Source organism: Hippocampus bargibanti, linkage group LG18 (genome assembly GCF_051943395.1).
Source record: "Hippocampus bargibanti isolate YZ-2025 linkage group LG18, ASM5194339v1, whole genome shotgun sequence".
Classification (NCBI taxonomy): domain Eukaryota; kingdom Metazoa; phylum Chordata; class Actinopteri; order Syngnathiformes; family Syngnathidae; genus Hippocampus; species Hippocampus bargibanti.
Window position 1 is genome coordinate 4,250,058 of NC_142751.1, and position 24,951 is coordinate 4,275,008.

The following is a 24,951-nucleotide window of genomic DNA, read 5'->3' on the forward strand; positions in this document are numbered from 1 at the left end:
CTATCTTTTGGATGCACCAATTTTTGCCTTCACGTGTTTATCGGTTTGAAATAAGTAGGAATTTTGTGTTGCCAAAGGACTCTGTAATTTTTCAGAAACTCCTGCAATGTAAGGTACTACTACTCCTCTCCTTTTTGTATCTTGAGAATTTTTGGTTTCATTCCCTATTCTTTCTTTCTGACATTTGTTCAATGACCACTGAGGGTACCCACAGTTAGTGAGTGCTCTCCTGATATGGACGCCACCATGTCTGGACATTAGGGATATATAAATAGGGCCGATACGACCAGTCAGACTTTAGTTCGCTGACGAAGCCTCTTGGATAGGAGGCGAAACGTCCGAAACCTTCAAATTTGTACAGATGACGGCTGAAGAAACCTCATCGATGGACCACTCCTGTACGACTGAGAGCTTACACAGACGAAATACTACATACTACATATTGATTTATACAACACTTTAACAACAGCTGAAGCTGGAACAAAGGCAAATGATGCCACCTAGTGGAAGTGAATAAACATTGCCAGCGCTTTATTGGCACCCAAGCAAGGAAAAAAACATTTTCAATTCCCGAATAAATTCATGAATGAGTTAATTGTATTTTGTTTTTGTGCAAGTTAAGAATGAAAAGTGAAAAACTGAAGAGGGTTTGAAGCCATAACGGCATGAAAATGCATTCTTGGAGGTCCGATACAAACAATGACAGGAAGCAAAAAAATATGCTTGATTGCCTGCAGGTCACGGTGAAATAAAACATTTAACAAATAGCCATCCATTATATGGACACATTTATTTTTAAATCCACATCGTGGTGAGGGATATTTTGAAAAATATCCAAGAAACGTGTATTTGGTGGTGGTTCACTTCCCTTTAGAATTTCCAGTGCCTTGCTTGGAGGTACCACACAACAGTATGTATAGAAGAAAAGTAGCATCTGAACCGCAATTCACCATCCTTTCTCCCAACTGCCCCAAATCTTCTTAGTTCAACCCATATAAACTTTATTTGACCCCAAGGCCCATCCCACTTCCAAGCAGTGAGAGTTGATGCCTTTATCTGAGCACTCTGACTAATGTCTACTTACCAGAAAGTAGCCTGTCCATTTCCTGCATTCCTTTCCCCGTGTATTTCGCAATCATTCGGCGGTTAGCCAGCAAATGGACTCGGGTGCGTCTACCGCAGGCTGTGTTGGATCTCAGCGATGCCACAGGGACAAACTGAATTAAAAAAATATATTTGCCATTTTATTTTTCTTCTCACTCTTCTGGACGTGTTTTCTCAGGTGAGACCTTTTGATGTACTTTGATGTCATTTTTTTAATGAGTGACTCTAAACCAAAATGAATTTCCACAGCGTCATGATTGCATGGCTGTTACTTGTCTCACTGTTCCACAGCAGCGCGCAAGATGGAAATTTTAAAGACGCCGGTGAGTAACCCAAACTCTTGCTTGTATTCGTCCATTTATGCCAAACTAGGGCGCTTTCATATCTGTGTCAATAAGACCTCTTGGTGGTCACAAATGCTCACACAGCTGCTTTTCTTCCCAATTTATGTTTCTGTTTGGATGAGCCTTTATTGTTCTCACAGTGGAGCAATGTACATTTCGCAGTAGCAAAAACAAAATACAGGTGCTGCTGTAAAGGCAGCCACACTTGCGGCATCATCTTGAAGTCAAAACAACAAAAATGACGAGTAATGTGACACAGCACAAAGACACAGACGATCTTCAATCTTAGGCATTTTATGCACCTTCATTGTTGTATGAAGCATCCTTTTCACCAGTGGATCGGGGACTTCAAGGTGGAATGTGCATGTCTGCTACATGCTAAATGTCGTAAGCAAACACAAAGCTGTAGCATCCATTGACAATAAGAGATTGTCTCACATCTCCTGTCCCACGTCAATCTGATTCAATTCCAAGCCGCAACAGTTCCACATCCGCATTTGTTCTCACCACGGCTCCTCAAGCCAGGCATCCATCTAGTCACAGACCAGTCACAGTCCAACAGAACCGACCTTTCCGCTGAACAAAACGGGGCTGTGAAAATACTTCCCATGACAGGCGCAAAAAAGTATTTTGGTAGTTTCGACATAACATCCAACAAATACAAAAAATGTAAAGTAATAAATAAGGCTTTCTCGACTGCCTTATTTCCTGGCTAATGCTATCCTCTAGTGGACTTGTAGTGTATCACACCACATTTTGTATGGGTCACAGTCACAGCTGTACCTCCAGTAAAAGAGTTATTAAAGGTTGGATTGGTTCAGACATAGCACTACTGAAGGCCTAGTTGTCAAATACATGGCTCGTCACTGCTATTTTCATACTCTGTAACATTCTGGACACCTCTCGTTAAATTCCCTCCTGAAATGGGTTGGATGCACATGTACCTTTATTCGTCTCGCAGTGGAGAAATGTACATTTCACAGCAGCAAAGTTCTGAAAGGAAAAGCAAATGTGACTTTCTCGCCGAATCTGCGGACTATGTGATGATCATATGTTAATTTTGCGTCAGGTGTTTTTCCCTGCGGACCGCAGAATGTAACCGTTAGCGCGTCAGACCAGATCATCCTGTTAAGATGGGAAGATAACCCATCATGCATTTCGCCGCACGCTGTGCTGGCGTATGAGCTGGAAGTGCTCGTCGCTGACCAGCCGGTACATAATGTGAGTTTGCCATCGTCGTATCCAGGAGACCAAACCAAAGTCTACACGTCAACGTTTTGGTCCTTGCGGTTTCTTGTTTATTTAGGAGGAAGTGGCTGTGAGGCCTGGCGAGAGGGGATCTTCTCATTTCTGGAGCTGGTCACCCCACTTAGCATTGGAGTGTGCTACCATCACACTAAAGCTGAGGTCTCGATCCCAGAACCGGACAAGTCAGTGGCAACTGGAGCGGATTATTCCCGGTTTGTAATCCTTCTGCTTCTTCGTCTGTGGAGGCTCTGAGTCGTACAGGAGTGGTCCATCGTGGAAAAGGTTTCTTCAGCCGTCATCTGTACTTCTTTGAAGATGTCGGACGTTTTGCTCATCATCTGAAGAGCTTCGTCAGCTAACGAAAGTTGTGCTGGAAACTGTACTGCCCCCCGGAACCTTAAAGCAAGGACCTATCAGAGCAGAGGTCTGGCACTGCCACCTCTGTCCATACAGGGCCAGAGTTACCGGCACAACTATAGTTCGCTGCCGAAACTCTTCGGATGAGGAGCGAAACATCCGACACCTTCAAAGAAGTACAGATGATGGCTGAAGAAACCTTTTCATCGACCTTCCACTTCTTATTTTCACAAGGACGTTGGTTGACGTCGGATGTTCTTGCGTTGTCTTAACAGCGGACGACAATGGCTCCCTTTTGCCGGAAGTTTACCCACGAGACAAAGTGTTCCAAGTTGGCAGTCAAGCCACCTTCTGCTGCGTTTTACCCGCGGGGCAAGTTTTGGAAAAACTGTATATCAGCGGAGACAGCAGAGCCAACTGGGTCATTCGTAAGATCGCCGATCGTGCGTATTCCCTGACGGCCGATCTGATCGATGCGTCGGTGGCCAGCGGCACCAATGTGATTTGCGAAACCAAAACAGCGGACAACGGCGCTTGCGCTTACATCGGATGTAAGTGCACTACACGGTACACCCCCCCTAAATTTAGAAGCGGACGAATGAGGGGGGCTGATCATTTATTCATTTTTTAATTTTATTTCATGTCTTATAATGATTGACAAGACCCTCCGGCTGATCACGATCTCGCCTGTGAAACTCGCGATTTCCAATCGGTGGATTGTCTGTGGAACGTGGGTCGAAACACACACTTGGCGATCGGCAGTCCAACCACCTATCAACTGCTTGGAAGGTATTGAAAACTGCCATTTTTTTACTCTGTGAAAAGTTGCACTTGAGAAAATTGATCAGTTTTGGGATTTTTGTTATCGTAAAATTTGGTTACGCTGCACTTTTGCGTCAGCGGTAGTGAAATGACTCACCCTCTGTACTTAAAGGACAACCGACACCATTTTTTTGTTTCCCAACTGTTGGGGCACCAACACTAACTGACATCAGAAAAACGTTTTATATCTAAAATACCCAAAACACACAGGCTGATATCTAATTTAACAACTATTACGCAGGCTGATACTTTTAGTCAAACGCAAAACACCAATAAAAATGACAGTGTCCCAAAACTGCCACAAATGAGCTTGAAATTGGGGAGATTCAGAAAGTCCCGCCCCCTTGTTTGTGACGTCACGTCCTTTCACAAACTGCCTTGCTCCAGAATCAAAACAATGGCTTCAAAGAGTTCAGATTCGGAGAAGATGCTTTCTTGTTACTCATCCTGGATTACAGACTACCTCACAAACAGGCCACAGTACGTGAGGGTAAAGAACTGTGAGTCGGACAGGCTTCTCTGCAGCACCGGAGCACCGCAGGGAACAGTCCTGGCTCCATTCCTCTTCACCCTCTACACCTCGGACTTCAACTACAACACCCCAACCTGCCACCTTCAGAAGTTCTCTGACGACTCAGCTATTGTCGGCCTCATTACAGAGGGAGACGATAGGGAATACAGGGGACTGACAAAGGACTTTGTGGACTGGTGCCAGCAGAATCACCTCCAGATCAACACTGGCAAAACCAAGGAGCTGGTGGTGGATTTCTGCAGGAAACAATCGTCACCTGCACCATTGAACATCCAGGGTTCGGACATTGAGAGGGTGACCTCCTACAAGTACCTGGGTGTTACTCTCAACAATAAACTGGACTGGACAACAAACACGGATGCCCTAATCAAAAAGGGACAGAGTCGCCTCTTCCTCCTCAGGAAACTGAGGTCTTTTGGAGTTCAGGGATCCTAAAGTTCTGATCCTAAAGACTTTCTATGACTCTGTGGTGGCATCAGCCATCCACTATGGCATTGTCTGCTGGTCAGGCAGCATCACCACCCGGGACAGAAAAAGACTGGAGCGCTTTGTCAAGCGGGCCAGTTCTGTCGTGGGCTGCTCGCTGGACTCTCTAGAGGAGGTGGGCAACAGACGGACGCTAGCTAAACTAAAAGCTATGACGGACAGCCCCTCCCACCCCCTCCTGCCCATCCTGACAGCTCTGGGTAGCTCCTTTAGCCAGAGACTATTACACCCGCGCTGCAAGAAGGAGAGGTACCGCCGCTCGTTCCTACCGACTGCTGTCAGGCTTCACAATTCCCAATGATCACATGTGAAAAAAAAAAAAAAAAAACTGGACACTTGTAAATATGGGTTGTTGCAATATATCTAAATGCATCTCTTGATTCTGCACTATGTACAGTCTTGTTTATAGAACGGTTTTTGCACATCTACATTTGCACAGTATACAGTTGACATTTTTATTTTGTTATGCTTAGAATATCTTGTTTTCTATCCTTTCACTCCCACCCCAACCCCATCCCTCTTCAATTGCTGCTGTGGACTGCAAATTTCCCCATTGCGGGACGAATAAAGGTATTCTGATTCTGATTCTGATCCAGTTATGAATATGATTCAAATAATTCTTAGGAGGAAAGCATAAATGTTTGCAATCGATTAAAGAAGTCCTTCCGTATCATTTCGAGCCGTTGCAAGCGATGAAACAGGTGAAGATCTGGACTCCGATGTAGCGCCCAGAAAATGCACAAGATGGCGCACGGGCTGCGTTTCGTCCAGTATATAAAGTTGCTTATCAGAGCCGTAAAGCCGCCCGTTATTGGTTAAAATCTGTAGTAGAAGACAGAGGGGTGGGTTTTACGCACACACACAAAGGAGACCGCCACACGAACATCAGATGTTGAGACGAGAGAGAGCTCCTCTCTCGACAGCGCTCCACAGTAAAAAATGACAGATGTAAAGTGGATGTTTGTCCGATCGGTTTGCTCCACTAATATGGTGATTGCTCTCTTTCACCAGGTGAGCTCTCAGTTAGCATGCAGTCTGACTAAATCAGTAAACGTGCATCAAACATCCGCTATCCAAGCGCTGAATCGCTAACTCTGGTTAGCTTCCTCGTTCGCCTCCGCTGGGGGTCGACTGCTCTGCTCTGTTGGACATGGGCTGATTTGTCCGCTGGGAATTTGTGTCAAATTACACCTTCTTATGCGTGTTACTGCAATTGCAAATCGCGTTATTTATGTAGTTTTCCTTCTAATTTTGCGATCAACAGGGTGTTTTCAGATGAAAAAAAGTACCCAAAATGCATTGTGTGTCGCTTTATCTGTCAGGGGCGTTTCTTCCGTGACGTCACTTAGGGCATCATCATCAACTCGAAAACAAGACTTCATGAATATCCAGTGCGAGTCTTAAAAGGTAAAATATAGCTATATGCGGCGGAATCTTTGTAAAATACGCTCAATAGAAGTCATTTGAAGTGATTTTACAAATTATGGACGCAACTTGTCCGGAGGCGTCAGTTGTCCTTTAAGTACAGATTAATTTACAGACTAAAATGTACCCCAACACCATTTGCGATCAACCGCGAGCAGGCAGCAAGCTACCAATCGATCGCGATGGACCTATCGCGATCAAAACGATCGTAGTGAAATCTAACTAGCCACCACTGATGCTGCTGCAGTGGACGTCGGACAATTTGATTCCACAGAAAAGGATCAAATGGTTGCGGACAATGCGTCATGCATTGTCCGTTTAAACTTCCTCTATTTTAATTTTTTTTGACAACACATTTGGGATTGCGACATTGAAGATCGTTCTTTTTGCATTCAATTTTTAGCGAAAAGTCAAAGTTGGGTTGAATTGTTTGTAGTTTGAATTACAGTAAAGTCTCGTTATATCGATATCGGTTATATCGATAGTACTGCTTATTACGATACTATTTCTATGAATGCAAGGAGAAAATTTACATGCCACAGGATCGGATATATCGATAGTCCGGTTATATCGGTATTTTTTCCGACTCCCGAGAATATCGATATAACGAGACTTTACTGTATTCTTGTACAGCAGGGGTTGCTTTAAGAATGCTCTCTCTTTCTTAACAAAGATTAATTGAATTTAAAAATACAACAAAATGTCAAAAAACAATACTGGACACATCTCCGATTAAAATCCTCCCATCTTTTGCGTTGCAGTCCATGTTCCGAAGGCTCCGATGGGAGATGTTCTCGCAGACTGCGAGTGGATTTCGGAAAGAGGAATTGGACTTTAACAGCACAAAACCAACTTGGTACAGTCCATCTCACAGATAGTGCAGACCTGATGAAAAGAGGTACGTCCGTTGAAGAAGTAAAATAAATCATAATAAATGATCGTCATATTCATGATAGTCTCGATGGCGTCATTGCAGTGCACATGTTTGCCCCACGAGAAATCAAAGTCTCATCGGTGAACGCCAGTCAGGTCAGACTGGAGTGGAATTGGCCAATAGAAATGTATGAGCATCTCAGCGTACGATGCCAAATCAAGAGGAGTGATGGTCAAACATTTGTGGTGGTAAGTTTCCAAAGCTAATCAAAGGCGTTAATGATCGCATCTGCAAAATAAAACATGTCAAACTCAGTTTTTGCCACGATCCACAATGTGACTTTCCTCCCTGGCTGCCATTTTGAATCTGAGGAAACCAGTAAAATACTTCATCTCATTCACATATTACATCTAGAGTGCACAACTAATGAATCATTAACTAGTTTTCAAATATGAAATCAAAAATAATGACTGTTGTTGTGGTTTACATGGGACAATTAGAAATTTTGGTTCAGACTTTAGCAAGCATCATGGCACTGACTTGATTTGCTTTCGCGGGCCGAATAAAATGATGTGGTGGGCCAGATTTGGCCTCCGGGCCTTGACTTTAACACTTGTGATATAAGGGATTAGCCAGATATCGGAATAAAAAGAGAGACAGCTCGCTCGCTAGCTAGCTTGGTTGATACATGAGCATGGAATTTCACAAATTGAATTTTTGTTTCGCGGGCCGAATCAAAGGATGTGGTAGGCCAGATATGGCCCCCGAGCCTCGACTTTGACACCTGTGGTTTATCCTAGAGGGAACTTGTTGGAGTGGCTCTTCGTTTCGCAGTCTTGGATGACTTGAATCCCAACTGGACGTACAAAGTGATGATGCGATGTGGAACGGCTCAACATTTCTGGAAGTGGAGCGAGTGGAGCTCAACTGTTGAGTTTCTCACAAAGGGCGATGGTTGGTATGGCGTGAAAACGGGCAATCCATAAAATAAGCGTGACGAATGAATACTTTTTGTTTCCTAACTTGTTGATTGCGCTCAATATCCTACAGTTCCTGACGCTCTTGATATATGGATGCAGGAAATCAACAGCCAAACCATAATCACATGGAAAGTAAGTGCGGACGTGTGTGCTTTCGCTCCGCTTCGCAAAATACCCGATTTTCACTTTTTCGTAGGTACCACTGGCTAACCAAAGCCACGGTGACATCATAGATTACGAAGTTACTTGGGAGCCAACCTCTGAGAGACCCCAAAAATTCACCGTGTTGCACCCAAAGCGGAGTTTAGCGCTCAGTCTGGATGCTACGCGGGAACATTTAGTCGGTGTTACAGCCAGGAATGAATATGGAAATTCTTCCCCTTCATTTATCACCATCCCTGCCTTTAATACAGGTGTGAGACAAATTATAAATCAGACATTATTCCAGTTTCTATCTGTTCAACTTGCTAGCTAGCTAAGTGTCTGGCTCACGAGCTGGCTTTCTCTTTATTTAGCCTACCGCGGTTCATCTGTGCAACTAATGTACTGCTAGCTAGCTACCTCTGTATTTAGCCTGATGCGGTTCGTCTGCGCAGTTAATGTACTGCGAGCCAGCTAACCGTCTCGCTCACGAGCTGCCTATCTCTTTATTTAGCATGCCGCGGTTCGTCTGTGGAACTAATGTACTGCTCGCTATCTAATTGTCTAGCTCTCGAGCTAGCTACCTCTGTATTTAGCCTGCCGCGTTCGTCTGTGCAATTAACGTACCGCTAGCTAGCTAACCGTCTCGCTCACGAGCTAGCTGTATCTATATGTAGCCAGTCGATGTTCGTCTGTGCAACTAATGTAACTGTTGTGATTTCACTAACTTTTCTGACAGGAAGTGGTCGCATTAAATCTTCAAAGACTCTCGGCAGTAACGGTGGTTTCAACCTGTCTTGGTCCGTCAGTCCGGTCGCTAGCTGCGGCTATATCGTGGACTGGTGCCCAAGCACAGGGCCATGCACAGTTGACTGGTTGAGGGTCCCGCCGGGTGAAACCAATGTCAGTATATTTTCAGGTAAGTTCACCTTTCTGCATTGACAGAATGACATGCCGTTGTGGTAAAGCACCCCTCTGCCGCTGTATCATCACCAGAACATTTCCAAGAGGGTGTTAGATACCGTATATCGATCTACTGCTGCACTCCCGCAGCTCCCGTGTTGCTTGAGAGACGAGAAGGATACGTCAAGGAGAGAAGTAAGGCCTCCCTTATGGCATCCTTGAACGAATATGTCATTAGATTAGATTAGAAAACTGTTTATTTGTCTCACCGTGGAAAAATTTACATTTCAGTGCAGCAAAAACAAAATGGAGGAGCTGCTGTAAAGCCAGCCACTCTCGCGACGCCATCTTGAAGTAAAAAACAACAACAAAAATAACAAATAATGTGACACAACACAAAAAACACAGACGGTCTTCAATCTTAAGCACTTTTTGCACGCTCTTTGTTGTATGAAGCAGTTCTCGATAAAGTGCTCACCCGCAGAAAAAATATCCTGTGACTGTAAAGTGTCCTTGAGTTTTGAAAAGCGCTTATAAATGAAATGTATTATTATTATTATTATTATTTTGCAAATTTCCCCATTGTGGGACGAATAAAGGTTTTCTGATTCTCATTCTGATTATTATTATCCCCTCTTATAATACATATTATAAGAGGAGAGGATCGAAGCGTCCTTTTCACCAGTGGATCAGAGACGTTATGATAGAATGTGCGCGTCTGCTACAAGCTAAATGTTGAAAGCAAACACGAAACTGTAGCATCCATTGATGTAAGAGTCTTTCTCACATCTTCTGTCCCATGTCAATCCGCTTCAATTCCAAGCCGCGGCAGTTCCACATGGAACTGGAAGGGAGGTGTGTTTTGCATTTCCGTTGAACAAAGCGGGGCTGTGAAAATGCCCATGACATGCGCGAAAAAACAAACAAACACAAACACCCCAGAGCAGTCCAGTCATGACAGTCATAAAGTGTTATCAAATCTTTACCTTGTTTATGAAAGATTCCTCCGTTTCTTCTGCTTTTCCAGTTATACCAGACGGTCTTTTCAAAATGCTGAAATGGAGGCAGAGGGATATGGATGTGGAGGTCTCCTGGGATCCTGTGGCCCTCCAAGAGCAGTCTGCTTTCATCCAAGGCTACGTCTTGTACTATCGCGAAAACAACAACAGCAGCGTCATGAATATCAGCACAGGTAATGTGGAACTTCAAGCGTGTTTGTGAGATGGAAACCCGTAACGCAAAATGACACACCGTTGAAAGCACTTTACATCATTAAATATTAAAACAGTTCCTAACATGGCCAGTAGGTAGAGCCAACTTGTCACTGTGGTTGGTGTTCAGATCGAGCCCCCAGTAGAATGTCTGACTGTCTTATTTCAGACGATCCTCGAGACAGCAGCTTGATGGCCAGAAATCTCCAAATCAACTCGTACACGTTCACAGTGAAGGCAAAAACAAGCGTCGGACAATGCGGCGCCACGTCCATCACCGTCACCTTGAATTCGCTGAGTATGTCAGAATCAGAATCATTTTTATTGCCAAGTATGTGGAACACATAAGGAATTTGTCTCCAGTAGAACACGCTGCACATTGGAGTAGCTGGAAAAGGTGGTGGGCAGGGTGCGGAGGGTCCAGTCGGATTTTTCCGCGCCCTTGATTCGATTCTTGTCAAAACTTGATTTAACTTGAGTTCAAATTGCACGGAAATTATTGATGACAAGAATCCGTTGATCAGAATCGTTCCTCATCTGCGCCGTTTGTCTGTTTGGCAGCGGATAACTTGATCAAGGCTGTCGGCATCACCATCGCCACCATTTTTGTCCTCCTCTGCTTGATTGTCATCCTTTGCTACAGAAATTGGGAATGGTGAGGAGCGTAGCGCCGTTTCTAAACTCATCTTGCATCCCCTTTCAAATACGCTTTGTCCAATGTCATCTTTTGTAGCATCAAACTGAAGGTCTATCCTCCCATCCCGATGCCCGTGTTGAAGGACAAGTGGATGACGTCACGGGTAGGCATTCTTTTCCAAGTTATGGCTTGCAAATGAAGTTGAACAGTGGTGGGCCTACAAGGCCTTCTCTGCTGCCCTAAAAATATCTGAATCACAGACGAATGTGAATTATATTTTGTCCATGAATTCTTATTAACTTATTCACTGACAGACAATGTGCAAAAATGTGTCCACTCCAGTGCCAGGGTTTTTGTCATTGTCACTCAAAATCCAAGACCCACAGAATATTGAATGATCCTCTCCTTTTGAATCTACAACTGATTCATGTCACAAAGAGGGTACAGCTAGTGCTGAAGAATGAATGACTCTCTGTGTCGTTGTGTTGTCATATTATTTATTTAGTTTTTTTAGTTATTTTTTTTAAATCAAGATGGCGCCGCGAGAGTGGCTGCCTTTCCAGCAGCTCCTGTATTTTGTTTTTCTACTTCTTTCTTTCCTTTCCTCTTCCTTTCATAACTTTGCTGCTGTGAAGTGTAAATTTCTCCACTGTGAGACGAATAAAGGTACAGTGATGCCTTGGCTTGCGAACTTAATTGGTTCCCAGACAGAGTGTGTAAGGCGAAGTGTATCCCAAAAAATAATTTCCCAGAGGAAACCATTAAAAAGAGAATAATCCGTTCCCAGGTCCCCATAAAACATAATTTTCTACTTTCTAATTTTCTCAGCTTTAAAACTACATGAAATATACCGTATTTTATATATAACAAATGTGCTATGGTATTGTAAATAAAGAAATAAACTACAGTATAATAAAGTCGTTTTATTTACCTTCGTGATGGTCGTTGATGGCTTGATGAATGGAGTGGCCGGTTTCTTCAGCATTAAACACTTGATGAGGAACGTAACCTTATCCTTTAACCATCTTGAGGAATGATCCCTTGTAGGTACTTTCTGTGTGATAATTGTATTTAGTTCCTCATCAATTGTGTTCTGTTTAGCTGGGTTGATAGCTTTTTGCATCAAGTGTACAGATGGCTTGTGCGGGTTGTTTGTGGAGCCTGATTTTAACCTTGCAGTCTACACTCTGCCTTTGAACTATCAAAGTTGAAACTCTCTCACTGTCGTCTGCCTGTCTATTTAATGTTTAAACCACCACCCCCTCACCGCTGCTTTCTTGACCTATCACGGGGCTCTAACCAAAGACTGGGGGCGGGGAATAGAGAACAAAAACGGTCGGCTGCCGTTTTGTTGTCAGAAGAACGTGCTCGTTTGCGAACGACACATCACTCATTGAGGCAACTCCTGTACGAAAAAAGTTTGTATGCCAAGGTAAAATTGTCATAAATGTAACGTTCGTAAACCGAAAAGTTCGTAAACCAAGGGGTTTGTAAACTGTAATCAGTGTACATCCAATCCAATCCAATATTGAAAATCCTGGCCAAGAGCACACTCTAGTGGACGTGTAGTAAATTACACCACACTCGCAGCTGATTGATTCAGACGTAGCACTACTGAAGGCCGTATTACTACTGAAGTCCTGCAAGGCCCGCCACTGCGTTTAAAATAATCCAAAATGGGCAATGCGGAACCAAACCAGTCATTTGAATCCATCAAGTAATTAATGTGAGTTATTTTATCCCCCCAGATGAAACAAAATTGCCGTCCTATTTTTGTGGAAATGAGCCATCACACCGAAGCGGAATTCATGGCGATTCCCGAGCTGCACTGCAAATCCGAAGCGCCGAGGTTGGATTGTGGCGAGCGGGAAACTGGAGGCGACAACCAACCGATTGAAAACGTCACCCCACGGAACGCCGCTGCTCCATGTCAGTTGCCACGACTACCGCCGCCGTTGTCGGCATCTCTCCCGACGGGTGGACATTTTAACCCTTCCTTCAACTTCACCTCGACGGACTCTTTGGTGGAAGGTTCCAAAGGATATCAGCCTCAGAAACAAAAAGGACAGCTGGACGAAGCTCCAGCTAATCCTTTGCCTTGTGTCTTAACTTACATTTTGTTACCGCAGTTCCCTTCCCAATAGTTTATCCGCACTCGTTTTTTTTTTTTTTTCATGGCGGCAATGACAACAGTCGCGACTCTCAATAGCACTTTGGCAGTTTATAAAGCAGCTCAGGCACTTTACAACATTATGTTACTTAACAAATTCCTGTAACATTAAAAGTCAATGTTGATTTTTTAAAGGGCTTTTCTACCCATTGTAGATCTAAATTAACTCATTCACTGCTATTCGCGAAGTTATTTGGGAATTGTTTCAGTTTTTGGTTAAGTTTTTTTTCATGTGGGGGTGCTGATAAAGCGCTGGTCAATCACCCCTATTTCAAGCTCATATAACTTCAGACCCATATCATTTAGGAATCAACACTTTTTTCCCAATGAAAGAAGAGAGTCTAAGATTTGTTACGTTGTATTGAAGTCCTAAAACTCCAAATTCCGTGGGTACTGGAATTCGAGTGGCAATGACATAAACCCTGGCACTGGAGTGGACACATTTTTTTGCACATCGTCAAGCAGTGAATGAGTTAAATAAGAAGGATTCACATAGCACAGGAAAAGGCCCCTTGACGCTCACATGTCACACAACTGTACGCATAGCAATAACCCCCACCCTGCATACCCCAACACCCCATGGTGCATTTCTTTTTTTTAACCCTTTCATTTCTTGCTCCTGGTTTAGCTTTTGGAATGGAGATTTCCTGGAGTTTTCAGATGAGCTTTGCCTTCATGCTGCCGCTTCTCCTGCTCTGCATTAGCATGAGATCAGACTACATTGTGATGCTGCGCAGATTACAAAACAGCCATTTCCACCTCTCATTGCGCCCCCACAACCCCCGAGCCTCCAATGGTCAGGGTGGGGGGTTGGTATAGTCAAGGAAATAATGGAAAACAAGCCTTTGATTCAGATGATGGGAAGTGGAATCGCCATCTTTGAATATTGAGTAGCCAATAATATTTTAAACAAGCATTTATGTGGCCTTGTAGTTCAAGACCGACCGGAAAATGTTTACATTTTTAAATTTTCCATTTTTTTTAAAGCATTGCGACTCACACTAAAGATAATTAGAGGTTGATATAAAATTCAAATTAGATCCAGCAGAGGGATTCCAATAATATGCATTTCATGTTTGAATGTGCTTAGTACCCTATAAAGTTTTGACGTAAAAGCATTATTTTACAAAGTGTTTTTAGGCAGGGCTAAAATTAAATGCTAAATAGCAGCCTAAATCAATGTTAAATATTGTATCTGCGTAAAAAAATGTTACAATAGGTTAAACTGTACTCATTAGTTTTAAATGAAATAATTTGTGAATTAAATGTATTACTGTATTAGTATTATTTGGACAAATAGTATATCAAGCACCAGTGCGGCGTTCAAAAACATCCATAATGTGGGAACTCTCAAAGCTAAACTTGATTTGAAATACTATATGTACCTGCTATCCAGGGAATAAAAACACGCAGAAGAAAGTCGAGACCGTTCTAAAATAAATACGATTTATATGCTGAAAATGGGTGGTCGGTGGAAAAGCTTGTTTCCTGCTTAACGTGTGAATAGTCGAGTGGGGGGTCATTTCCATATGTATGAAGCGGGAGGAGGGGAGGGGCAGTCCAATTTCAAGATTTTCGACAAAAAATTTATATCAACCTCTAATTATCTTTAGTGTGAGTCGCAATGGGTTTGGGAAAAGATGACAACCCCGTTTTAGGGTAGATTGAAATCGAAATGACGTCGATTGCGTGTCACTTTGACGAGAAAGTTTGACGTGAAACATCGGCGGAGCGTTTAAAAAAATGGGGGGAAAACGGATCCAGGGTCACTTTCGGTTTCTCACGTTGATGTTGATTGGGGTCAAAGAAGTGAGAGCGAGTGAGACGGGTGGTGGGCGTGAATTCCGGAGGAGGGGGCATGGGGGGGGGGGGGGGGGGGGGGGGAATTGCTCCACCTGGACGAGAGTCACCTGCGGTGAGCCGCACACTCTCGGAGGAGCCTCTGGGGGAGGACCGCGTTTGGGTTTTTTGTTTTTTCCCCCTCTCAATCCTCCCCCACAGGGCGATTTTCATTTCAAGATCAATCCTGGATTTGGTCAAAGGCAATTGCATTTGTCTGTGCCGCATGGCAAATGAAACATGATGCTCGTTCCTGCTACAGTGGATCGCGTCTTATATTATCGACTCCATTATTTTCGTCCCAGATAGTGTGAGGCGGATTTAATTTCTTTTTTCATCCCTCAAGCATTTTTCTTGAATTTAAGGTACGACGATGTTACCCTGCCGGTGAGTCTAACCAAACAGCGACGAGTGTTGTTTCTTGTGAGTGCTAATCATAAATTATTCCATTGTTTGTTTATTTATTGTGTTTGTATTTGCAGGATTGTGTTATTCACTCTGATCGGTGTGAGTTACTCTGCTGCTATCCGTAATTCAGGTCAGTGTTGTAATTAGTTTGAAAGAATTCATTTTCAAAGAAAAGATAATGGCTAGCATCAAGTTTATCAACAGGTTAGTATAAAAAAAAGATTCTGGTTGATGTCGAGGACACTCATCCTCTCCTCTTTTATCTGCTTCATGTCACAGAGAGTACAGAAAGTGCTGAAGAATGAATGACGGTGTCATTGTGTTGGCATCTTATTTGTTATATATATATATATATATATATATATATATATATATATATATATATATATATATATATATATATATATATATATATATATATATATATATATATATATATACAGTAAAGTCTCGTTATATCGATCTTCAAGGGAGTCCGAAAAAATATCGATGTAACAGGGACTATCGATATGTCCGACCCTGTTTGCATAGAAATAGTATCGATATAAACGTGACTATCGATATTTCCGATATCGATATAACGAGACTTTACTATATATATATATATATATATATATATATATATATATATATATATATATAGTGAGACCTCCACTTACGAACTTAATTGGTTCCCAGACAGTGTAAGGCGAAAAGTGTGTATCTCAAAACAAAATTCCCATAGGAAACCATTAAAATGGGAATAATCCGTTCCCGGGTTTCCATAAAATATACTTTTCAACTAAATAAGCCTTAAAACTACACACACCATACCTTATTCTATGTATAATAAATGTGCTATTGTATTGCAATGAAAGAAATACACTGCATTGTGTCATAAAGTCACTTTATTTACATTTGTGATGGTCATTTATGGCTTGATGGAATGGCGTTGGAGGCCGAAGGTCAAAGGGAATTGCATGAGGACTGTAATTAAAGAAATAAACTGTGCTGTAAAAAAAAAAAAATATTTACCTTTTTGATGGTCGCTTATGGAAGGAGAGTCACCTTCCATAAGGACTGTTGGTGCTGTTCGGTCATGTGCTTCCGCCGAAGATCACTCCGCCAGCCGTGGTGGGTGTGTATTATGAAAATAGTGCTTATTATAAGGTTTAATTTTCATAAATTTGACGTTTGTAAGACGAAAAGTTTGTAAATTAAGGTGTGTATAAGTTGAGGTCTCACTGTGTAGGATATTGTTTTTACTATGTTACTTCCGGGTTGCGTGAACGCTGGCGTGTGTGGCTGCCGCTACTCACCCGCAGAAAAAAATATCCTGTGACTGTAAAGGTCCCTTGAGATTTTTGAAAGGCGCTTATAAATGAAATTTATTGTTATTATTATTGTTGTTGTTGTTGTTGTTATCCGTATAATTGCACACTTGTTTTACTACAAAAATGGGGACGACGACTTTTAAATGGTTCACTGATTTTCTGCACCAATTTAGATTTTCTGATTCTGACTTTTTATGTACATTTTTAGGTTGTATTGGAGAGGATTGTCACAAAGGCTGGACTCCTCCATTCCCTCTGTTGACCCCCGCTGAGGTCAAATCCCCGGAGTCCTCTCAAGGCTTCCTTGATCAATTTACCCAAGCAAATTTGCCAAACAACGGGGACCGTAAACACCGCGACGCCAACGCCGTCATCCCCTTCGTCGGCCTCACCAACAGTAAGTTTATCCGCTCGGTCGCTGTGCGCACAGATGGCGGCAGCCGACCTGCATTGGCACTGTTTGTTTGTTTGTTTTATTCTGTTGCGGTGTAAATTTATTATAAACCGACACCATTTTTCTCCCAATATTTTAAATCAACATTGCAAAATAACGATATTTCTTTCAAATTTTTACAAGTACCAAAGTAGGCAAAATGTGTATTTCCAGACACGCAGCCTGTCAGGACTTTTAGTGTATTTTTGTTATTTTCAGATGTTTGTTCAGACTCTTTGTGTTTGTCTGCTGACGTAAAGCAGATGCACCCCAAGAATGTGTGTGTGGGTGTGTGTGCGTTGGGTTAATGGATTACGTCACAGACGCAAACACGCACAAGCAGAGGGGCCCAATCTAAGATTTGTCACCCCAAAAAAATGTCAACACAAAACGGACACGAAATCTCGGTTCTTTTCACATTTTTATGAAACAATGTAGACCAATTGTGCACCTCCCAAAAATCTCCTGCACTTGCAGTCCCTTTTTTTCTTTCCCTTTTTCCTCCTGTGCCTTTCCGAATATGACAGCACCGTTTTTGATTGGGAAGAATGTGGGTGCCATTTGACTGTCATCACTGGACAGATCTGGGGACATTGTGATTTTTGTGCGCCTATCATGGGCAGCATTTTCACAGCCTCGCTTTGTTCAGCGAAAAGATCGGTGTTGCTTATATAGAACTGTCGCGGCTAGGAATTGAAGCGGATTGACGTGGAACAGGAGATGGGTGACAGTCTCTTTTTGTCAATGAATGCCAAAGCATGGTGTTTGCTTTTAGCTTGCAGCAGACACGTACACATTTTTAAACATGACATCCCTGATCCACTGGTGAAAAGGAGGCTTTTATCCTCTCATCTTTCATCTAGAACTGCTTCATCCAACATAGAGGGTGCAGAAAGTGCTGAAGATTGAATATCTGTCTTCTGTGTTGTCACATGACTTATTTCTTTTTATTGTTTTGAATTCAAAATGGCAACGCGAGAGTGGCTGCCTTTACAGCAGCTCCTGTATTTATGTTCTTCTACTTTATAAAGAACTGCTTCATGTCACAAAAATGGTACAGAAAATGCTGACGAATTAATGACTCTCTGTGTCTTTGTGTTGTCATATTGTTTGTTTATTATTATTTGTTTTTTTTTTTATTTATGTTACTTCCGGGTTGAGTGAACGCTGGCGCGTGTGGCTGCCGCTGCTCACCCACAGAAAAAAAATATCCTGTGACTGTAAAGTGTCCTTGAGAGTTTTGAAAGGCACTTATAGATTAAATGTATTATTATTATTATTTCTTTCCTTTCCTTACTTTCGTCACTGTGCTGCTGTGAAATGTATATTTCTCCACGGCGAGACGAATAAAGGCTAATTCAATTCAATCCCTTTTGTAGGTGCTGAGCAGAGCCGAAGCTGCTGTAAGAACGGGGGAACCTGCATTCTGGGGAGTTTCTGTGCTTGTCCTCCTTTCTTTACCGGCCGCACCTGCGAGTACAACCAGCGCATCAGGTAATGTAAAAAGGAAAAATCAAACAAAAGAAAAAACTCACACACACCACATTTTCCATTCACCTTCGAATGACTCCTTCACAGAGATTCTTACACCCGAATGTCACTCATCTGGTCATGACAATGATATTATTGAACTCACGTTTATAAAAACAAATGCTTTTGTTTGACGGATATGCATTTCTTGCATATGCAGTGAGACCTCAACTTACAAACTTAATTGGTTCCCAGACAGAGTGTGTAAGGCAAAAAGTGTGTATCTCAAAACAAAAATCCCATGGGAAACCATTAAAATGGGAATAATCCGTTCCCGGGTTTCCATAAAATATACTTTTCAACTAAATAAGCCTTAAAACTACACACAACATACCTTATTCTATGTATAATAAATGTGCTATTGTATTGTAATGAAAGAAATACACTGCATTGTATCATAAAGTCACTTTATTTACATTTGTGATGGTCATTTATGGCTTGATGGAATGGCGTTGGAGGTCGAAGGTCAAAGGGAATTGCTGTTTGGAAAGAGGCGCATTACATGAGGACTGTAATTAAAGAAATAAACTGTGCTGTAAAATCAAGTTTTATTTACCTTTTTGATGGTCGTTGATGGCTTATGGAAGGACAGTCACCTTCCATAAGGACTGTTGGTAACTTAACCTCTGGTGCTGTTCGGTCATCTGCTTCCGCCGAAGATCACTCCGCCAGCCGTGGTAGGTGTGTATTATGAAAATAGTGCTTCTTATAAGGTTTAATTTTCATAAATTTGATGTTTGTAAGACGAAAAGTTTGTAAGATAAGGTGTTTGTAAGTTGAGGTCTCACTGTAACTGCAATCATCTTTTTTTGCTCTGCAGGCGCTGCGGTCCGGTTCCGCATGGCGAATGGGTGCGTAAAGGCTGCTCATATTGCCGTTGTGGGTACGGTTTGCTGCACTGCTTCCCCCGCGTTTTCCACAAAGACTGCGGTATGGTTTCCCCAAGTACAAATGTCACAAGTCAAATGCTTTTCTCTCCGTTTATGCGCCGACGAGACAACGGTGGGCCTCAGGCGTAAACATGCGGTAGTTAGACAACAATGTCCCAATTTCTTGACTTAGGAGTCGGTCGATCCTCCTTTCAGCCTCTCCAGTTGCTCCAAATCGCTGCTGTTTGCCTCTCAACTGGTACTCGTAAGAGAGAGCACAGAAGTCACACTCTAGCATCCATTCACTGGCTCCCGATACATTTTCAAGTTATTTTTAACTCATTCACTGCCAGAGGATGTTTCCACTACAGTGCCAGGGTTTTTGTCATTGCCACTCAAATTGCAAGACCCACAGAATATTGAGTTTAGGACGACATAAACATTCAATGCAGCGTAAGAAACCTAATGAACTCTTATTTTGTAATGAACTCTTATTTTGTAATGAACTCTTTTTTTTTTCTGATGAAAGAAAAGTAAGTTATATGGATCTGGAGTTATCTGAGCTTGAAATGGGGGCGGATGTACAAAATACAATACATATTTATTGATTTATATATTTTATTGAAATAAAATGTATTATTATCATCTTGAGATTATTATTATATTATGTGTGCGTTACTTCCGGGTTTAGTGAACTCTGGCGCGTGTGGCTGCCGCTGCTCACCCGCAGAAAAATGTATCCTGTGACTGTAAACTGTCCTTGAGAGTTTTGAAATGCGCTTATAAATGAAATGTATTATTATTATTATTATTATTATTATTATTATTATTATTGTTATTATGATTATTATTATTATGATTATGATGATGATGATTATTATTATTATTATTAGCTGACTAGTTAGCTTTCTATGAGTGGGTTGAGTGAACGCTGGCGTGTGTGGCTGCCACTGCTCACCCACATAAAAACTTATCCTGTGACTGTAAAGTGACATTGAGAGTTTTGAAATGCGCTTATAAATGAAATGTGTTATTATTATTATTATTATTGTTGTTATGATTATTATGATTATGATGATGATGATGATTATTATTATTATTTAACAACAGCTGAAGCTGTAACAAAGTGTTAACATGGATAGAAGGCAAATGCTGGAAGGGAAAAACATTGCCAGAGGTCTGGCCAGCGCTTTATCGGCACCTCCGCAAAAAAAAAAAACGAACAATTCGCCAATGGCGTTCCATGTCATATTTTCAATTCCCGAATAAATTCAGGAATGGCAGTGAATGAGTTCAGATTCCCACGATTTGTTTTCAAATATTGAAATGGCCTAGCCCCACCTAGCCTCTCTGAGGCATCCCTGAGCTGGTGCTTCAGCTCTGCAGCCCAGACACGACCACAACAGTTATCACTTGATTATTGCGTCATGTATATTTTAATCGTGGTGTTTGTTTGGTTTGTAGATGACTCCGAGGAAGTGCAGTGGTACCATTCGTCTGCCATGGGGATACTTCAGTACAGTTGCTGTCTGAGTCTGGCGGCGCTCCTACTACCTTGTCTTTTCTTATGATAGGAAATCGATTGATACAAAGAAACGATAGCTCTCCACAGCGCTCCGAGCTATAAATCTTTTTTTTTTATCTATTTATTTTACTCTAAGTGTAATTTACAGAAGATGAAAAACATTTCCAGGAAAAAAAAATGGCAGCCAGACGTTGTTCCTGATGAGTGAACTCTTTCAAATCCTGACGAGTAGCCGTAAAGTTCCGCCACTGGTTTGTTTTATGACCCAAAGAAGCTGCCGGATGACGCTGACGCTCTCTTTTTGGCACACGATTCATATTTTGAAGTGTTTCTCAAGCTTTTTGAAAAATGTCCTTTGTGAACACAAATGAACACGCAATGTTTATTCCGACAACAAAACATGGACGCTAATTGAAGACCCTCAATGGCGCGTCTGTCGCTATGATTCGCCCTTTGGATTGGATGCCAACCCATCCCGAGCGTCCTGCTAATGAGATGCGCCGCCAAAATGACGTCGTGGACGGACGCGATGGCAGGGCCACGTTTGCCCTTTTTTTGTATTTTATTTGTTGTTATTGAAGTCAAGATAAGCCAACAAGCAGAGCAACAACGGATGCGCGTGTTAAAGATAAGAAGCTAACAGAGATTCAATTCAAGCGCCGTCACCAAACCAGAGATAAGAGTCTTGTCACTGGAAATTAGATAAGCTTGGAATTTGGAAAATGTTTACTGTTTCAAATAAACGGGGGAAGAAGCTGTTTAAATGTCTGCTGAATTTGGATCGCTAGCGCCTGCCTGAGGGGGACTCGCTGGAAAAGGTGGTGGGCAGGGTTTGGAGGGTCCAGTTGGATTTTCCGCCCTCATGTTTTGATTGTTGCAGTGTCCTCCAGAGTGGGTAGGGCTGATGTCACCAAGAATGAAGCGGGGATTTAAACCCACAGATCCTATTAAGAACCCCCGATGAGGTTTGCATCATTCGCGGGTCACCGACAATCTCCACTGAAAGCTTCTCACCAGGGTTGGATTTCCTCTGAACGGTTTTTGTATTACACCGTGTTACATGATGAGGAGACACTCGGTGGAACTTTTCCAGGCGCGGGGGCGAACCACAAAGAAACAGAATGGTGAAGATTTGGAGGTTGTGGGGGGAGGAGTTAAAAGTCAGGAATAGATAGGCTGCGGTGGGAGATATGAATCAGTAAAGAAAAAAGAGGAACAGAAGAGGATGAGGGAAGAAGATGAATCACAAGGAGAAGAGTGAGAAGTGAGATACTGGAGAGCGCGCAGGACGCAAAAGTCTCATTCCTGGGAAACCAAACGTAAGTCATTAGAAGATTGTAAAAAAACAAAAATCAACTGGAAACAAAGCAATCGTCAAGTCATCTTGCATTGACAGCTCGCCGCCGAATGATGAACGTGGCTCGGATCCACGACAAGCAGAACCTGAGGTTCTTCTGGGAGCGCAGGATCGAACGGCACGTGCAACAGATGGTTGAGGAGGAGAACCGCAGGGAAAGCAGCGCCCTGACAAGGTGGCCGCCAAAAATGCCTTTTTGAGTTTGCCCTTTGGCACCAACGCACTCGGGTTGGATCGTGAGAACGGAGACGACCGACTGCACTTGCAGGGATTCTGGGTTAGAGGTTTTTTTTGGGGAGGGGTCCAGTAGCTGTTTTGCGACATTGAGCACTAGGGGGAAAAGTCACTCAATCACTCGATTTGAGTGACAGTCAGAAAAGATAACAATTGGGCTCGCCGTTTACGGTGATGGGAAGGAGCATAAAGTAGTTTCAAATGGTTTTGAACCTAGCTAGCGACCGAGTTAGCTAGCGACTGAGCTAGCTTGCTAATAATAATAATAATAAATTTATTTTACAAGCGGCTTTCAAAGCACCCAAGGACACTTTACAGTCACAGGATATTTTTTAGCAGGTGAGCAGCGGCAGCCACACGCACCAGTGTTCACTCAACCCGGAAGTAACATAAAAATTTCAGATTATATATATATATATATATATATATATATATATATATATTTCTGTTCTGATTATGATAATCTTTGTATGTGTGTTGCTTGCAGCGTAGCTTCACGGCGACGTGACTTTTATAAATTGTCTCGCTAATGTTTACAGCTCGCCCGTCTCTCAACACCAAGTAGCCTGGGAATGTTGATTAGGAGGGCCTGGCCATCCATTTCAATCCCCCCTAGATCAGCGGGAATATACCAGGACGGATGAATAGAATGATTCACATTAAGTGAAGTGCGACTGTGCGCGATGACAGATTTTCACTGACCTCACAAGGTGGATCGGAACACTGGCACCGTACCCCTCCTACACTTTTTTAACAACTTAATTATGCATCACAGCAGTCACCTCGGCTCAAATTGCAGTAGATGCCAGCCAGATTAATCTGGGCCCAAACCCGAGATGGATGGTACCAGGGGAAATGGTCACACCGCCATTCTTGTCCTCACGCCCGAACACCACGACCGAGCGGCAAATGCTCGCGATTGAATGTCGTAACAAGTTTCCAATTTTCCAACGTGAACCAACGTGTTTAACAGTGTCCTGCTGGCAAGGATCGTGGCGTCAGCGTGTTCAACGGGCCTCTTTTCTACTCTCTCCAGGCTGCGGTGTCAATGGTTGGTCAAGTTGGATCAGAGGAACGAGCATCAACGAGGCTTTTTAGAGGAGAGGGTCAAACGGTCTCAGAACGCCCGCGAACGGCTCGCAGAGCTTGATTCTGCTGCGGCTTGACCGCAACGCAAGAAAAAGAAAAAAAGAAAACATCCAGCCATATGATCCAGCCCCCCCCCCCCTCGCTGTGCACTGTGCATGTTTAATGTTTTAAAATGTATATAAATTAAGGAACAATCTGCAAAGCTGTGATTCTGCTCTGCTGGGAATTTCACAAAAGGTTTTATCAGCACGAGTAAAACTACAGTAATCATTGTTTATGGACAGTTGGATGCAAATGTCAGCAGCAATTACAAAACGTGCATGGAAATAAATGTAAATGCAATGATTAACAAACACGGAGTGTCTTTTTAAGTAATCAAGTAGCATGTAACATTTTATCGTTGGCAAGTAACCCCAGTCTCCCCCCAAATTGATTTGTATGCAGACTGCCCTACATGAGATCATCACAGGCAGTTTGCAAACCTCCACTGGAGGTCAGCATTGCATTAAATTGGTCGATGATTAACACGTGAACCTTACACGAGTCTTTTTAAAACTGCTAGAATGTATTTTTTAGAGGGATGAAAGACTCAGCTGTCTCCCACTATATCATCTTTTAATTCATAAAATGTATGCGAAGTGGGTGCCTCGGCGTGTACGCAACTACGTTACCACTTTTTCACGATCGTAGAAGAAGAAAGCACGAGCAGCTTATCGATAAAGCACTACTTGACCACACCTGCCATCTTCCCAAACGACTGCAGAGAAACGGTAACCCGTTCTTCTATGTCACATTTTTATAAAATGCAGTAATTCGCATTGATTGAGTGGTTGACTGTTATGCATTTGATCAAGATACAATTATTGTCAGTTTTTTCCCTTCAAAGTAGCTTCTCCCGAGATAAAGCTAGCACACTTCGGGTTTGCACTCCTGTTACAGGAAGTGGTTTTACTATCATAATTGTGGAGAGTATTCTAAAATACGTGCCCAGGAAAGTTAGCATCGTTATGTATATTTATACATTTAATTTATAAGCGATTTTCATAACTCTCAAGGACAGGTTACACCCACAGGATAAGTTTTCTGCGGGTGAGTAGCGGCAGCCACACGTGCTAGCGTT

At 42.5% G+C, this 24,951-nt stretch overlaps 3 protein-coding genes across 4 annotated transcripts; all 3 read left to right on the forward strand.

Moving 5' to 3' along the window:
- The first annotated feature begins 129 nt into the window (after nt 1-129).
- LOC148884312 (leukemia inhibitory factor receptor-like) lies at nt 130-15,077 on the forward strand. 2 transcript variants are annotated; one of them, XM_089020307.1, is made up of 18 exons: nt 130-1,282; nt 1,354-1,427; nt 2,518-2,669; nt 2,755-2,908; nt 3,329-3,604; nt 3,716-3,842; nt 7,080-7,216; nt 7,295-7,440; nt 7,993-8,146; nt 8,243-8,304; nt 8,369-8,585; nt 9,053-9,232; nt 9,310-9,411; nt 10,244-10,408; nt 10,597-10,725; nt 10,989-11,082; nt 11,161-11,227; nt 12,813-15,077. In XM_089020307.1, the coding sequence occupies exons 2-18, from the start codon at nt 1,358-1,360 to the stop codon at nt 13,206-13,208; spliced, it is 2,628 nt and encodes an 875-aa protein (XP_088876433.1). In that variant the 5' UTR covers nt 130-1,282; nt 1,354-1,357; the 3' UTR covers nt 13,209-15,077. The 2 variants fall into 2 exon arrangements, with proteins under 2 accessions (XP_088876433.1, XP_088876434.1); XM_089020308.1 differs by lacking the exon at nt 9,310-9,411.
- A 47-nt stretch (nt 15,078-15,124) lies between these two features.
- tdgf1 (teratocarcinoma-derived growth factor 1) lies at nt 15,125-21,883 on the forward strand. Its single transcript, XM_089020363.1, has 6 exons — nt 15,125-15,460; nt 15,556-15,611; nt 17,003-17,191; nt 18,607-18,721; nt 19,578-19,687; nt 21,091-21,883. Exons 1-6 carry the CDS (start codon nt 15,447-15,449, stop codon nt 21,195-21,197), a joined length of 591 nt encoding a protein of 196 aa, XP_088876489.1. The 5' UTR covers nt 15,125-15,446; the 3' UTR covers nt 21,198-21,883.
- A 136-nt stretch (nt 21,884-22,019) lies between these two features.
- Nucleotides 22,020-24,164, forward strand: LOC148884314 (uncharacterized). The gene is made up of 3 exons (XM_089020364.1): nt 22,020-22,470; nt 22,548-22,683; nt 23,779-24,164. Exons 2-3 carry the CDS (start codon nt 22,559-22,561, stop codon nt 23,906-23,908), a joined length of 255 nt encoding a protein of 84 aa, XP_088876490.1. The 5' UTR covers nt 22,020-22,470; nt 22,548-22,558; the 3' UTR covers nt 23,909-24,164.
- The last annotated feature ends 787 nt before the right edge of the window (nt 24,165-24,951 follow it).

Excerpts from the sequence above, each read along its gene's own strand:
- LOC148884312 (XM_089020307.1), top strand. The coding sequence starts at position 1,358 with ATGATTGCATGGCTGTTACTTGTCTCACTGTTCCACAGCAGCGCGCAA. Across the intron at positions 1,428-2,517 it reads TGGAAATTTTAAAGACGCCG|GTGTTTTTCCCTGCGGACCG; the intron begins GTGAGTAACCCA and ends ATTTTGCGTCAG. Across the intron at positions 11,083-11,160 it reads TGCTACAGAAATTGGGAATG|CATCAAACTGAAGGTCTATC; the intron begins GTGAGGAGCGTA and ends CATCTTTTGTAG.
- tdgf1 (XM_089020363.1), top strand. Across the intron at positions 15,612-17,002 it reads TGCTGCTATCCGTAATTCAG|GTTGTATTGGAGAGGATTGT; the intron begins GTCAGTGTTGTA and ends GTACATTTTTAG. Across the intron at positions 19,688-21,090 it reads CGTTTTCCACAAAGACTGCG|ATGACTCCGAGGAAGTGCAG; the intron begins GTATGGTTTCCC and ends TTTGGTTTGTAG.
- LOC148884314 (XM_089020364.1), top strand. The coding sequence starts at position 22,559 with ATGATGAACGTGGCTCGGATCCACGACAAGCAGAACCTGAGGTTCTTC. Across the intron at positions 22,684-23,778 it reads GAAAGCAGCGCCCTGACAAG|GCTGCGGTGTCAATGGTTGG; the intron begins GTGGCCGCCAAA and ends TACTCTCTCCAG.